The 12,714-nt window shown below is 51.5% G+C and overlaps 6 protein-coding genes across 6 annotated transcripts; 4 read left to right on the plus strand and 2 right to left on the minus strand.

Annotated features, from left to right (window-relative positions):
- Window positions 1-744: 744 nt before the first annotated feature.
- On the plus strand, window positions 745-2,371 carry BO79DRAFT_270018 (uncharacterized protein; the record flags this gene model as incomplete). The annotated part of the gene is made up of 1 exon (XM_025687262.1): window positions 745-2,371. The coding sequence occupies exon 1, from the start codon at window positions 800-802 to the stop codon at window positions 2,369-2,371; it is 1,572 nt and encodes a 523-aa protein (XP_025537822.1). The 5' UTR covers window positions 745-799.
- Window positions 2,372-3,004: 633 nt separating this feature from the next.
- Window positions 3,005-4,776, plus strand: BO79DRAFT_270022 (DUF1593-domain-containing protein; the record flags this gene model as incomplete). The annotated part of the gene is made up of 2 exons (XM_025687263.1): window positions 3,005-3,611; window positions 3,661-4,776. The coding sequence occupies exons 1-2, from the start codon at window positions 3,237-3,239 to the stop codon at window positions 4,774-4,776; spliced, it is 1,491 nt and encodes a 496-aa protein (XP_025537823.1). The 5' UTR covers window positions 3,005-3,236.
- Window positions 4,777-5,223: 447 nt separating this feature from the next.
- Window positions 5,224-6,522, plus strand: BO79DRAFT_152172 (extracellular serine-rich protein; the record flags this gene model as incomplete). Its single annotated transcript, XM_025678677.1, has 4 exons — window positions 5,224-5,595; window positions 5,656-5,691; window positions 5,743-5,793; window positions 5,863-6,522. The coding sequence occupies 4 exons, from the start codon at window positions 5,224-5,226 to the stop codon at window positions 6,520-6,522; spliced, it is 1,119 nt and encodes a 372-aa protein (XP_025537824.1).
- A 240-nt stretch (window positions 6,523-6,762) lies between these two features.
- Window positions 6,763-7,611, minus strand: BO79DRAFT_270027 (uncharacterized protein; the record flags this gene model as incomplete). Its single annotated transcript, XM_025687264.1, has 4 exons — window positions 7,334-7,611; window positions 7,182-7,241; window positions 6,974-7,124; window positions 6,763-6,880 (listed from the first exon to the last, which is right to left on the minus strand). Exons 1-4 carry the CDS (start codon window positions 7,446-7,448, stop codon window positions 6,763-6,765), a joined length of 444 nt encoding a protein of 147 aa, XP_025537825.1. The 5' UTR covers window positions 7,449-7,611.
- Window positions 7,612-8,244: 633 nt separating this feature from the next.
- BO79DRAFT_238896 (uncharacterized protein) lies at window positions 8,245-9,276 on the minus strand (the record flags this gene model as incomplete). The annotated part of the gene is made up of 1 exon (XM_025684861.1): window positions 8,245-9,276. One exon carries the CDS (start codon window positions 9,274-9,276, stop codon window positions 8,245-8,247), a length of 1,032 nt encoding a protein of 343 aa, XP_025537826.1.
- Window positions 9,277-10,029: 753 nt separating this feature from the next.
- On the plus strand, window positions 10,030-12,114 carry BO79DRAFT_198276 (TMEM165/GDT1 family protein). The gene is made up of 3 exons (XM_025681330.1): window positions 10,030-10,941; window positions 10,994-11,879; window positions 11,929-12,114. The coding sequence occupies exons 1-3, from the start codon at window positions 10,348-10,350 to the stop codon at window positions 11,994-11,996; spliced, it is 1,548 nt and encodes a 515-aa protein (XP_025537827.1). The 5' UTR covers window positions 10,030-10,347; the 3' UTR covers window positions 11,997-12,114.
- The last annotated feature ends 600 nt before the right edge of the window (window positions 12,115-12,714 follow it).

Here is a 12,714-nt window from a genome sequence, read left to right on the forward strand (position 1 = left end):
GCAACCAGGATTGTAGAGACGATCAGGGGAGGTGAGGCCCAAAAGGCGATACGAAGATTGGCTTCAGAAAGCGCTCCGAGCGCACAGGATGACCAAAATGTCGTCATCGGATGCACTTTGTCTTTCTCTTCAACGTCCAGCGCAAGACATCCAGGTGGATCTCGGTCGCTGCTCAGCTGGACAATCGCCCGCAATGGCGGTCCAATCATTCCAAGTGCCCCCGGACTGGCTCCCGGACTGGGGTACAACTATAAGTCAAGTCTAATAATCTGTGCAGCCTGGTGGGTAGTAGCCGGATACATAATGACAATGCATCTGTCTGTTGCAGTACATCAGTCAGGTATTGCGACATGAGTTTTCCTGCCACAGCAGAGAACAGTCGATATGACAGATCCTCAGGCCTTGCTTGATAGACGTGTGCTATGTGTATGCATGTGCTGGCCTCGCTGCCTCAGGCTCACTAGTTCTAGAATCTCTGTCAGCTTCAGCTTCCATTCACTTGTCATGGCTCCTTCACACCAAACTATCCTCATTCCAGATTCAATCTTGGGATCAATTCACTCCAAATCTACCATCCATAATGTAGTGTACTTAGTCCCTGTGTAGGAATTCCCAGCTGGACTTCATCGACATGGCATGCCAGAGCGTCTCTGCTGTTTATTCCCTGACCGTGCAGATTCATGTAAACATCGCAGTTCACTTCGCAGAATATCCTGTTTAGCTCCATATATTGTGGTGGCTCTACGCTGTTCAGTTCTCGTCTCCTTCTCAGATTTGTGACAGCAGATCATCCCACACAATGGGGCTGTTCAAAAGCGTTCGCAACGGCTGGAATGACTTCACGCCCAAAGAACGGCGCGAAGCTGCCTGCTACATTCTAGGCATCATACTTTACAAGTTTGGCCTGGAGGCGTTCAATGGATCGATTATCACACTCGCCACCAACCGCTACGATTATGATGCCCTTCGCGCCAACATGCCTCCCAAGACCTTCCAACGCGTCGGGCTCATGGTCGGCCTTAATCAAGCCTGCCAGTGTGTTGGATCAATACTCATGGCTCCTCTGATTCGTCGCTATCCAGCTCGGTTGATTCTAATGGCAGCCATGTTGGTCTTTGGCATCTTCAGCGCCATCCTTCTGATCATAGATGCTTGTACCGGTGGCACCTTTGTCCCGGCTGCCTTCCGTCCTCACCACCCACAGAATGACTTCCATTACTATGGTCGTTACAACACGGACAGTATCATCCCTATTTACTGCGTGAGTGGTTTTAGTTATGGAATGGTCGAGCTCATCCGCCGCATCATTCCCAGGGACATTGTTGGCGGAAACCTAAAGAGACTACGACGCCTGGACGCTCTGGTTCACATTTTCTACGAGGTATCAGGTACCGCTGGCGCATTCTGTACTGCACTGGCCCTGATTCCTCATCTGGGGAATAATTATTCTTTCCTCGTGACACCCATCTGTTTTACACTCGCGGCTATTGCCTGGTCCTTCCTTGGAGATGATGTGTTTAAAGCTCACAAAGCGGCAGAAACCCCTGATCAGACAACATATATCCGAGCAGCGCTGAGAGGTATCAAGCTTTTTCTAGAGTCCATCTGGGTGGGTGCGCGGATCATTTTCACCACACGCAAATTCATCTGGTTGCTGCCTGGGTATTCGATTGCTCTGTATGCTCATCGCTACCTCGAAAGTGCAGTCATGCCAGCACTTGCGCGTCGCTATCTAGGCAACGCTGCATGGTCGCAGATTATGGTGGGAGGCTCCAATCTGGGAGAACTGTTTGGCGCATTGTTTGTCATCTTTCTCAATAACCGCGTGCGCACTCCCATGCCTTGGCTACGAGTCGATGCGCTCATGCTTCTCATCACATGGTATCTGCCATTCTGGAAACCCCCAGTGCATCGGCTCCGAGATGCTTTGTTCGCCGCCCTCAGCTTCGTCCCTGTTTCTTTCGGCTGGGCGGCTGGTGATGTCTCGCTGGCGGCGTATATCCAGGCAACGCTGACACGAATGGAGTCAACGTCGAGAAATGTTTCTGCGCTCGGGGCTGTCATGGCGTTCTTGTACTCTACCTATATTGTCCTCTATGCCATCACATCTCCGCTGCTGGGAAGCTATATTGACCGGGTGTATGTGGAGACCGGAGGTCCAGTTGGAGGGGGTGACATCCATCTGGCTATTCGGAATGTGGCCAGTGTGCAGTTCAGTGTGATATCCTTGTTGGTACTTGTTTCCTCGTTTGTGCCTCGGGGGTCGCTGGCGCTGAATCCGGTTGCTCTGGATGACGAAGATCTGGAGGAGGAGGATTGGGGAAACGATGTGCTGTCCTCGAAAGCGAGTGTTGTGAGCTTGCCCTTATGAGTGTGGACTTTAATAAACAGGTCAGCAGCATCAGTCTGTCATTAATGTTTAGCACGAAAAGTACCCGTTGGTAGTAGTGAAAGGCTCTAATAGCTCTAATGTGAACACACTCATAGCACAGATTTCCAAAATACTAAAGCTGACAAGTTGGGGCACTGTAGCAAACTGTAGGTTATTATCCGGGCATATCCTGTGCTCAATAATTCAGTCAAAGCGGGCCAGCAGACAAACAAATAGAAACTGTTCAGCGAAGCACACGGGTCCACCTTGCACCCACCACGAGCATGGGCGTAGCTGGCTAATGAGTCTTCTCTCTCAGGCAATATCCCCGGAAACAACGGAAGGGAAACAGTTAATACAGCCCAGGTCATGAGCTGGCATAGACCCCTCACACTCCCCACTATTTCACCTTGGTCTTGCAAGAATCGTGCAATAGTTGACTCGCAAAATCCAGGCAAACCGGCTATTCAGGGTAAATTTGTGGAGGAGCACCTCAGGTATTCCCGATCGGGAAGTTCGAGCCACGACTGACTGAAAGCGGAATGCTTAACCACGCCAAAGCGGGAGGTGGAGTGGATGTTCTTCAGCGATTCTCTCGTCCAGCATCTCCATTTGTGATGTCTGGGGAGGGTTCTTCGGTGACTATTACCCCCACAATGCAGGCATCCGCATCCCCGCATGCCGATCAGTAGTCAATATGGCTCTTGTCGGGTGTCATCGCGGCATTGCATCATGGCCATCATCCGAATTTCCACCGGGAACAAACAAGTCATTTGCGTCCAGCAAAGGGTATAAATATGTCTGTCATTCCAGCTGTTGTGAGTAAAATTGGACAAGTCTTTCTTCAGTCACAAACATCCTCAAAATGAGGTTCCTTGGGTGTCTACCGCTCCTCGGTGCAGGGCTGACTCTGGCTCTCCCTCATGGCCGAGCCAGCTCGAACGGATCCCTTCTTTCCTACCCGACCAAGCCGCGCATCTTTATCTTGTCGGATATTGCCAATGAACCAGATGATTCCGAGTCTCTTGTTCGCTATCTCGTCTACAGTAATCAGTTCCAAAATGAAGGGCTTGTGGCCGTCACTTCCACATGGCTGAAGGACCAAGTACGCCCGGACTTGATGCTGGAGACCATTGATGCCTACGCGAAGGTGGTAGATAACCTGAATAAACATGCTCCTGAGGATTCGCCGTATCCTTCGGCAGAATACATGAGAGGGATTGTGTCTCATGGTCTTCCGGTATGTCCAGCCTGCACCACTGGCATTGACCATCACTAACGCAATGAAGGTATATGGCATGGAGGCTCTCAAGGACAACAACACCTATAGCCCCGGCGCTGAACTCCTCATCAAAAGTCTCACCAACACGACCTCTGGTCAGCCCCTTTGGGTCTTGTCTTGGGGCGGCGACAACGTCCTTGCACAGGCTCTCCTGAACATATCTCTCACATATTCTCCCTTTGAGGCAGCATCATTCCGCTCAAACCTATGGGTCTACACCATCTCCGATCAAGACGACACTGGGGCTTGGATCCGCAACAACTGGCCCGAAATCCACTTTATAAACTCCATGCACGCCTTTAATCAGTATGGAGTGGCTGCCTGGTCGGGGATCTCAGGCGAGATCAACTATGATTTCGATAAAGGCGGCCCAGATTCGTCGTATGTGACGCACGAATGGCTGAAGAAGAACATCCGGATCGGACCACTCGGAGCCAAGTATCCTGACTTCGAATATATCATGGAGGGAGATAGCCCTACGCTGCTGTATATGATCCAGAACGGCCTGGGTGATCCCGAACACCCGAATTATGGCAGTTGGGGTGGACGGTACGCGCCAGTGTGTGAAACATGTGACTGGGACAATCACTACAGCGACACGGAGGACCAGGTCATCGGCATGAACAACGAAACTTTCACCTCCAACAAAGCGACAATCTGGCGTTGGAGAGAGGCATACCAGAATGACTTTGCGGCACGCATGCAGTGGACGTTATCTGCTTCGGAGACGAACAAGACCTGGAACCATCACCCGGTGGTGGTTGTAAATGGGGCGGGTGGGTTGCATCCTGTCACTGTCAATGCGTCCGTGGGGGCGAAAATCACCTTGGATGCGGGAGAGACATATGATCCCGATGGAGATGGTCTGTCCTTTGAATGGTTCCAGTATCTGGAGCCGTCCACGGATAACGCGAGCACGGAGGGGAACGTAGCCGATCTGAACATAACCACCACTTCTGGTGGAAGAGTCGCAACGGTTAAGGTTCCGACAGCGGAGGACAGCTGCGACGAGGATGGATGCCAATTGTTGCATTTGATTCTACGAGTAAAAGACACTGGGAATCCGCCGTTGACCACATACCGACGCACGCTGATCCAAGTGTCAAACAGCACGTCAGTCTAGATACAGATACCACAGAGACCCCTATTCTTACCTCCGAGACCTGTCAAATGAATGTAAAACATATCGAAGCTACACACAAATCCATCCCGCCTGATGACAGGACAGGCCGCTGCTGCCAAGATCATCGTGTCCAGCCCTAACCAGTCAGCGCTACGGGCTGATGGATGCGGGAACACGAGGTGTGAGTTGGGAAGAGGCTGTCCATCCATGATCCATGCGTCTCGTAGGAGGAAAAATAATCCTCAGCCCCTCTTCTGCGCATTCGGGCATCTGCCTATGCATCATCTTTTCCGGCCATCTCATCGTAGTTTCTTTGTTATCTCATCCAGGGGCAACCGTCTCTTTTTTTTCCCTTTCTTTGTGGCCGCCCGTCGACCTTTTTTGCCTGTCCTTCGGAACGACTTCCCCGTCTTGAATCTTAAGTATATCGCGCACATACCTGATGAAATGCTATCCATCTTAATGGCAGCCCATCTGCTCGCCCTCGTGGCGATGCTGCTCGCTACTATTGTATCAGCCCAATCTCACAGCAGCACGACCGACATCTCAACCACTTCCACCACCAGAGCAACATCCACCACAACCACCGCGATAGCAACCCATACTGTTCAGGTCGGCTCAAAGGAAGATCCTCATCAATACTCCCCTCATAATATCTCCGCTGCGGTCGGAGATGTTATCGTCTTCGAGTTCTATCCGAGAAATCACTCCGTCGTAAAAGCGGACTATCTTGCGCCGTGTGTGCCCGCCAGCGGGGAGATCTTCTACTCGGGGATATTCAATAGTTTCAATGAGGAGGATGGACAGTTAGTCGGACCGGTATGTCTACTCCCATACTCTTCACATCAGCCTCGCCCTCATACTAATGCCGCAACGTAGCCCCCAACCTGGTCCCTAGTCGTCAACGACACCGAGGTACATCCCTCCATCCACTAACCCATCCAAAGCATCACTAACCACCACAAGCCCACATTCTTCTACTGCACCGCCATAGACTCCTGCATCGGCAACGGCATGGTCGGCGTCATAAACCCAGTATTTCCTCCCTCCTCCCCTTTCCCTCTCGCATCCAAGCTAACCCTTCAGAACTCCACCATGACCTTCGAATCGCAATACAACCGCGCAAAAACCTACCCCTACATGCTCGTCCCAGGCCAATCTATCCCCGCCGAAGGCACCATCGCCCCGACATCTACATCAACCTCAACCTCATCCCCGTCCAACACCCCCTCCACAAGCTCACCAGCGCTCAGCACCGGCGCCATCGTCGGCATCGTCATCGGCTCCGTGGCCTTCATCGCTATTCTCGGCGCGTTGTTCTTCCTCCTCGGAAGAAATCGCGTCTATCGGCAGTGGATGTCCAGTCAGGATGGAAGACATGAGCGGACCGCGAGGTGGGCTGCACTGTTGAGTCCGGGGCAGAGTACTGGGAAGGGGGGTGGTAATTCTGCTGCCGGTGGTGGTGGTGGAGGGCAGAGGAAGAGTGAGATGGATGGCGGGAGTGCGTTGGTGCCGCAGAGTGAGTTTAGTGGTGCGACTGTTGGGTCGGGGTTGTCGCCGCCGTTGGGGCAGGGGATGTGGGGGTGGGATGGGCAGCAGTCGCCGCAGCATATGCAGATGCAGCAGCCGGTTGGGGGTGGAGGGGTTTATCAGGGGCTGCATAGTCAGGGACACGGACAGGGACAGGTGATGTATGAGGCTATGGTTAGGGGGCCGTCGGAGTTGGATGGGTCGGGAAGGACATGATTGTGACTTGGGAGTGCGTGGTTGGCGTAGAACAGGTGTTTTTGGTATGTTCATTATGTTAAGGATATGGATGCTATGATCATGTACTGTACCTGTTATGCTATTATGCGGTTCACTACTTCCGGGATATACCAGTATTCAAACAATTGCAATGATTTAGAACCTGCAAATCAATATACATACTACCCAGTAGCATCCTTTCTACCCAACACTCGATAAAATACTCCAAGGAAAGGTAATCTAAGAGCAATCCGTTCCCCCATAGACAAAAGTCCCATCAGAGTCCTCACATCCACAAGTACCGTCATCAGGGCTGCGAATGCATCCGGTTCCAACGCCGGAGGACTCGCCGTTGTCGCTACAGCACATTCAATTAGCATAACCCCTCATTAAATTCGCCCCGGCGGCTAGTGGTGATTGAATGACAGAAGTAGAGTGGGGATGAACATACTTCCAGAAGAACGTCCAGCAATCATCATCATCATCCGTCATCTCGCTATCCGTCGGCGCAGTGCAAGTGTACGCGCTGCAAGTACCGTAGGGAGCGCCGTAGGAGGAGTCATATTCGTGGTCGGTGACGAAGACGGCGAAGGTTTGAGTCCCTATATTGCATTTATCAGTATATTGCTTCATCTTTCGGGATTGAGGTGTGGACGTACCGGAAGTACGAGTGTTGTGGGAGCACTCGGCTGCCTGGATGGCGGTGGAGGTTTTGGCGGCTATCATCGTCATTAGTATCATTGTTTCTTTTGCTTGTAGGGGGTAGGTAATATTATCATGGAATATGGATAGGATAGGACAGGATACACACCAGAGCAGTTATAAGTACCCGGACACTTTCCCTTAGTGTTAGAGCTGGCGGGGTCAACGGTAGCAGCAGCCAGAGCAGCGCTGAGAAGGATGGTGAGGAGGGATTTGGTCTGCATGGTGATTCTTATTCTTTCTTCTTTCTTTGCTTCTTGGATAAGCTTTTTGTTTGATTTGTAGGTGAGGGAACTTCCGTCTTTATATACTCACCCCCATCCACCTATATAACAACCGCATTATACATCCATCACTTCATCTCAAACAGGGGGTGGAGCCCATCTCCCGGTCTAGAAGTGTTCTGGTGTTTCGTCACGGTGGCTAGTCTAGTCTAATACTTAAGCTTGTTTGAGGTGGGGATCCACTCACACTGCGGGTGGTAGATTAAGGGATGATTTGCCGCGGTGGCAGTGGGTTTACCGTAGATTCGTACGATCGGTGTATTATTGGGGCGGATGACAGATTCTTTGACGAATGGTCTAGCTTTCTAGTATTGTGTATGCTTAATATGAAGATGTGGGTACAGTCTGGTTGGTAGTTGCCTGGAGATCGGGCTTATCTGATGTTAAGTAGCCTACGTGGACGTGTGGGTGGGTTGCCGAGTCAGACCATACTTGATACATTGGATGCTGGAGTCTAGGTCGGGTGTACGTATTCCTACTTGGCAGGCTACGGTGGGTACTGTCTACTGCGGGATTGATGGGCGTGAAACTCCGTTTTTGGGTCAGTTCTAGATCGACTTCTATCTGTCGCGTCTTTCATTTCCGGCCGTTCGTCATTCGTAAATCCAACCAATATTTCCCAAGTCATAATTTCATGATAAGATATTCCTCTGTGACGCCTCCATCTTGCTCATACGCCGTCTCTCTACCGCGTTGAAGTCGTAGATCATAACCAAACTCCTGACCTGACCAGCCATCATGCTTCGACATGGCTGCGTACCTCCAGAGGCACACAGTCCGGCCCGAGCTTCGTCACCAAGATCTCTGCTCTGTCCGGTGTCCAATCTCCTATACCGGTTCCTAAATCAGCCAATGGAATGACTATGTCGAGGTCCAACGCTGAGGGATCCAAGTCCGCATTGGACGAAACAATGGCCCGGATGAGTTGGTGGGCAGACGTCCGACCTGCTATGCCGCAGCCTGCCCTCTTGCACACCGGAATGGCAACCTCAAAGACCTGAGCTTCCGCTGATCCCCCAAGCGTGGCATTCATATCAGGGAACCTCCACCGACTATGAACAAGCTGTCCCAATCGCATGATCAGCCGGCGTCGCGGGCCATCCTCCAATCCGGATTTGCTAGTCCGTGTGAACATAATGGGCTGGTGCACGAATTTGCGGGCGGGAGTCGGCTCAGAGCAAATTGCACAGGCAAATTTGGCGATCTGAGGAAGGCACTGCTCGTTGTACTTTATGATGTCTTTGCATTTCACTGCCTTGTCGGCTTTGTTTTTGCACGAGTTCGGGAAAAAGTCCTGGCGCCAATCGGATGTGAGTACAATGCAGCTGAGATGGACGGGTCGATCTTTCTGAGCACGTGGACTTCCCACGAAAACGGTGATGGCGATCGGGTAGAGCTTTTCGCGTTCTGGCTCAACGATCTGGAAGGACAGGGAGCTTGGGGAGCTGGCTCCACTGACGATATCGTAGTCTTCCATGCTGTCGGTGCTGTCGTCACTGAAGTGGCTGTGCTCCTCAAGGCTGGAGGTATCAATTTCGAGATGATCGGGATTATCGCTAATACTCAGCAACTGCGTGGCCGGAGCTTTCTCAGGCTCATTCTGATAGATCTCAAACCAGGCGGAGGCGGAGGCGAAGCCAAAGCCACTGCTGGCGCTCAGCCGCGCTCGAGGAGAGTCGGATTGGGAAGCAAGGGTGCTGCCGGGACTGGAGGCAAGGGACCCGATTGGGCTGGCGAGCGTGTTGTTGATTGTTGTTGAGTCCGACATCTTCGAAGTCGATACCCAGGAGAGTCAACAAAGATGAGGCTGACGTCATGAGCGGTGACAGGGACGTGCCATAGTGAAAATTTCATATACGATGAGTTTGTAGTGAGAGAAGGCTGATAACACTGAATGCATTGCTAGTGAATAGCCTATTGGTGTTGCACAGCAGCGATAAGAACATCTGCCATGATTCACATTCGGTAGGATAATAAGATTAGGATCCTCATTTCATCAAGTACGCACTTGATTGCACTGGAAGCTGAGTACCCAGATAGATCCCAGGCCAAGTGTTTTGTGGGTGGTACTAATAAGTGTGCAGCGCCCGGAGAGATGTAGATGGAGAGGCAGCCAGGCACAACTATCAAAGAGGGGGGATATTAATAGTTAGTTTAAGTACTAGTTAGTCGGCGGCCCGCCAGTCATCTAAATTCAACCACGCCCGATTGGGTTGAGGGGTCAGCATTCAGCTGTAAGTCTACTAAAATACAGTGCAAGCAGGCTCAGCTAGACCCCAGAATTACCCCAAATTGTGTACATCATGAGACAGCTGAAACAAGAAATTGTTGCATTGATTGCAGCCAGTTGCAAGCCAGACGATGGCTGGCCAAGGAGTGGAGGAGGGATTAATTACTACTAACTAATAGTAAATGGGGAAGGAACCAGACCACCGCAAGCGGGCACCACGTGATGTGGAGGCGGCATTGCCCCTTTGCGGCCGGAAAAGAAACCTCCCAGATTCCTGCTTCCTGCCACCCTCGACGACCGCTTATCGGCTTCGCTCCTTTTCCTTCTTGCATGTATTCTACTTGTTTGCTTCATATGACCAGTCCACTTCGTTGACTCCGCGCTTCGTTTCTCGTCTCGCCATTGTTCCCGATCGCGTGTCTTGAGTCCGCTCGGATCGCTGTCGTGGCTTGATTTACACCGATCGATGTACCTGGAACCAAACTTTCTCGTCAATCCTTCATTTACGGCCTTTTCTTATCCGTTCATGTGGACTACTGCTTGTATCATCTACACTACGTTTTAATCTCTTCGCAATTGTTCCAACTGTGACGATAACAGCCCTACACCATGAAGATTCACTCTTCGTCGCTTCTCCTCTTCCTCCTTCCTGCGCTTTCGGTCGCGCTCACGGATCCGAGCTCGGCCAACAACGGTGCAAAGGACGCTCTTCTTGCTGAGCGGGAAGCTTCGACACCAAATGCCGTCGAAATAGATGCCGCCGCCGCACCCAAGCCCGCCAAAGGGACGCTGGACGCCCCGATCGACGGCAAGGATGGTCGGCCACATGCGGGTCCCTGGGTAGAAACAAGTGCAGAGCGGGATCGCAAGAAGACGGGCTCTACCACCTTGTCGGAGGAAAAGGCAAAGACCGATCCTAAAGCGGAACAATTGGGCCCTGATGGCAACCCAATTCCCTACTCCAACGACGGCGTGATGGATGATCCTCATCGGACGGGCCCCAAGGAGGGTACTCGTGGGACAGAAGGTGGGGTGTCTGAGAAGCTGAGGGAACCATACAACAATGAAAAGACGCCGGGCAGTCCGAAGGAGGCTCCTCCGTTGCCGCACAGTGAGCAGCAAAAGCTGCCAGTGGCGGGTCAGGATGCCGATGTCAAGGACACCAAGGGATCGAGCACCGACTCAACCCTCGGAAAATTGGAGGTATTTGAGACCTTTATCATGAGGTTAGATGACGCTTGCTGATGTATTTCAGAAACCCGCAGATTTGCCAGAAAAGCCCCACGACATCCCACCTCCCAAGTCCCCGGCCACGGTCAAAGATAGCCCTCTCGGTCTCGATAAGCATGGCTCCTCGGGCAACAAGCCTGGCGAGCCGCTGGAAGAGGGAACTGCATTCCACTCGTTGTTATTCTCCTTCACCATGATCATCGTATCTGAAATTGGTGACAAGACTTTCCTGGTTGCCGCGCTCATGGCTATGCGTCATCCGCGTCTGCTCGTCTTCTCCGCCGCTTTCAGCGCCCTCATCTTTATGACTGTTCTCTCCGCTGTCCTAGGCCACGCAGTACCTACTCTGATCCCCAAGTCTCTGACGAAATTGTTGGCTGCTGTTCTGTTCTTCGTGTTCGGTTTGAAGATGCTCAAGGAAGGTCGCGAAATGTCGCCCGACGAGGGTGTTGGAGAGGAGATGAAGGAGGTCGAAATGGAGCTGGAAGAAAAGGAGCAGGAGCAGCTGCGTATGAACCGTCGCCGTTCGTCCGTGACTCCCCACTCGTTGGAGGCTGGCCGCGTTGGTCGTCGCAAGTCTCGCTCCTCCGGCAACCGTCTTCCCTCACCTCCCGAGAGTGTTTCATCGTCGTCCTCTCGTGCTTCCTCTCCCTCTGGTAACCGCTGGAATGATGTTCTTGTCGGAATGAACAACCTTTTCTCGCTTCTTCTCAGTCCCGCCTGGGTTCAGACTTTCGTTATGACCTTCCTGGGCGAGTGGGGTGACCGCAGTCAGATTGCAACCATTGCTATGGCTGCCGGTCAAGATTACTGGTGGGTGACCATCGGAGCTATCTCCGGACACGGACTTTGCACTGCGGCCGCCGTTATTGGCGGCAGTGCTATTGCTGGCAAGGTCAGCATGCGCGTCGGTACGTACTCCTCCTTTCTAGTTTCACGGCTGTTGCTAACGTGTCACAGTAACGCTGGGCGGTGCCACGGCATTCTTGGTCTTTGGTGTCATCTACTTGGTTGAAGCCATCTATTAGACCTTCATTTGCTCCCGCTTGTGTCTCACATATCGGGTGGTTCACTTCAGTATAGATTATGCGATATGGTGCTTGTAATATTCGCGCCTTAGCGATGTTTTAATAAAATTCTTGATGCAGTATAATTAGATTTATCATTCACAGTGATGCGCATTCTGTAGTGTATTTCCGCGACTAACAGGCTGATTTTGTACTTTCGTTCCTCGGACTAACCTCAGTAGGGTAACTAGCATGTACTGCACAGTGAGCGCAATCAACTCCAACAATCTATGTAATCAGTTATACTCAATCCAAGCATATACTTGTCCAGTCTTTCAGGCCAAGATTGGTACTATGCGTCAAAAAGAGAAAGAATACACCCAGAGCCTGAGCAAAACCATACAACACGACTGCCCATCAAAAACCATTTTAACTATCCTCTGCACCACAGCTTCATTCCTTTCATTCTACCAAATATGTCTAGCAGTCTGCAATAGACCCTTGAGTCCAAGGAGCGCATTGGCACATGTTCCAGTAATAACTACATTCACACGTCCTACTTACTGTCTTTCATTGCATCGCTCATTCAGTACGCGCCACAGCCAGCGGCATATTTATGAGAAGTTGAAGATCCATACTCAATAACCGGCCTAGCACCTTTGTAGAATAAACATCAGTGATAGGTTCGATCCAATGGCCTTAAAAATTAAGCTATTATCGATGTGTATGATGTTCTATT

The sequence above is a fragment of the Aspergillus costaricaensis genome, assembly GCF_003184835.1.
Source record: "Aspergillus costaricaensis CBS 115574 unplaced genomic scaffold BO79scaffold_23, whole genome shotgun sequence".
Taxonomy (NCBI): Eukaryota; Fungi; Ascomycota; class Eurotiomycetes; order Eurotiales; family Aspergillaceae; genus Aspergillus; species Aspergillus costaricensis.

What these genes read in the sequence shown, in the direction of transcription:
- BO79DRAFT_198276 (XM_025681330.1), top strand. Translation starts at nt 10,348, where the DNA reads ATGAAGATTCACTCTTCGTCGCTTCTCCTCTTCCTCCTTCCTGCGCTT. An exon ending in CAACCCTCGGAAAATTGGAG is followed by an intron (nt 10,942 to 10,993) that starts GTATTTGAGACC and finishes GATGTATTTCAG; the next exon opens with AAACCCGCAGATTTGCCAGA. An exon ending in CAAGGTCAGCATGCGCGTCG is followed by an intron (nt 11,880 to 11,928) that starts GTACGTACTCCT and finishes AACGTGTCACAG; the next exon opens with TAACGCTGGGCGGTGCCACG.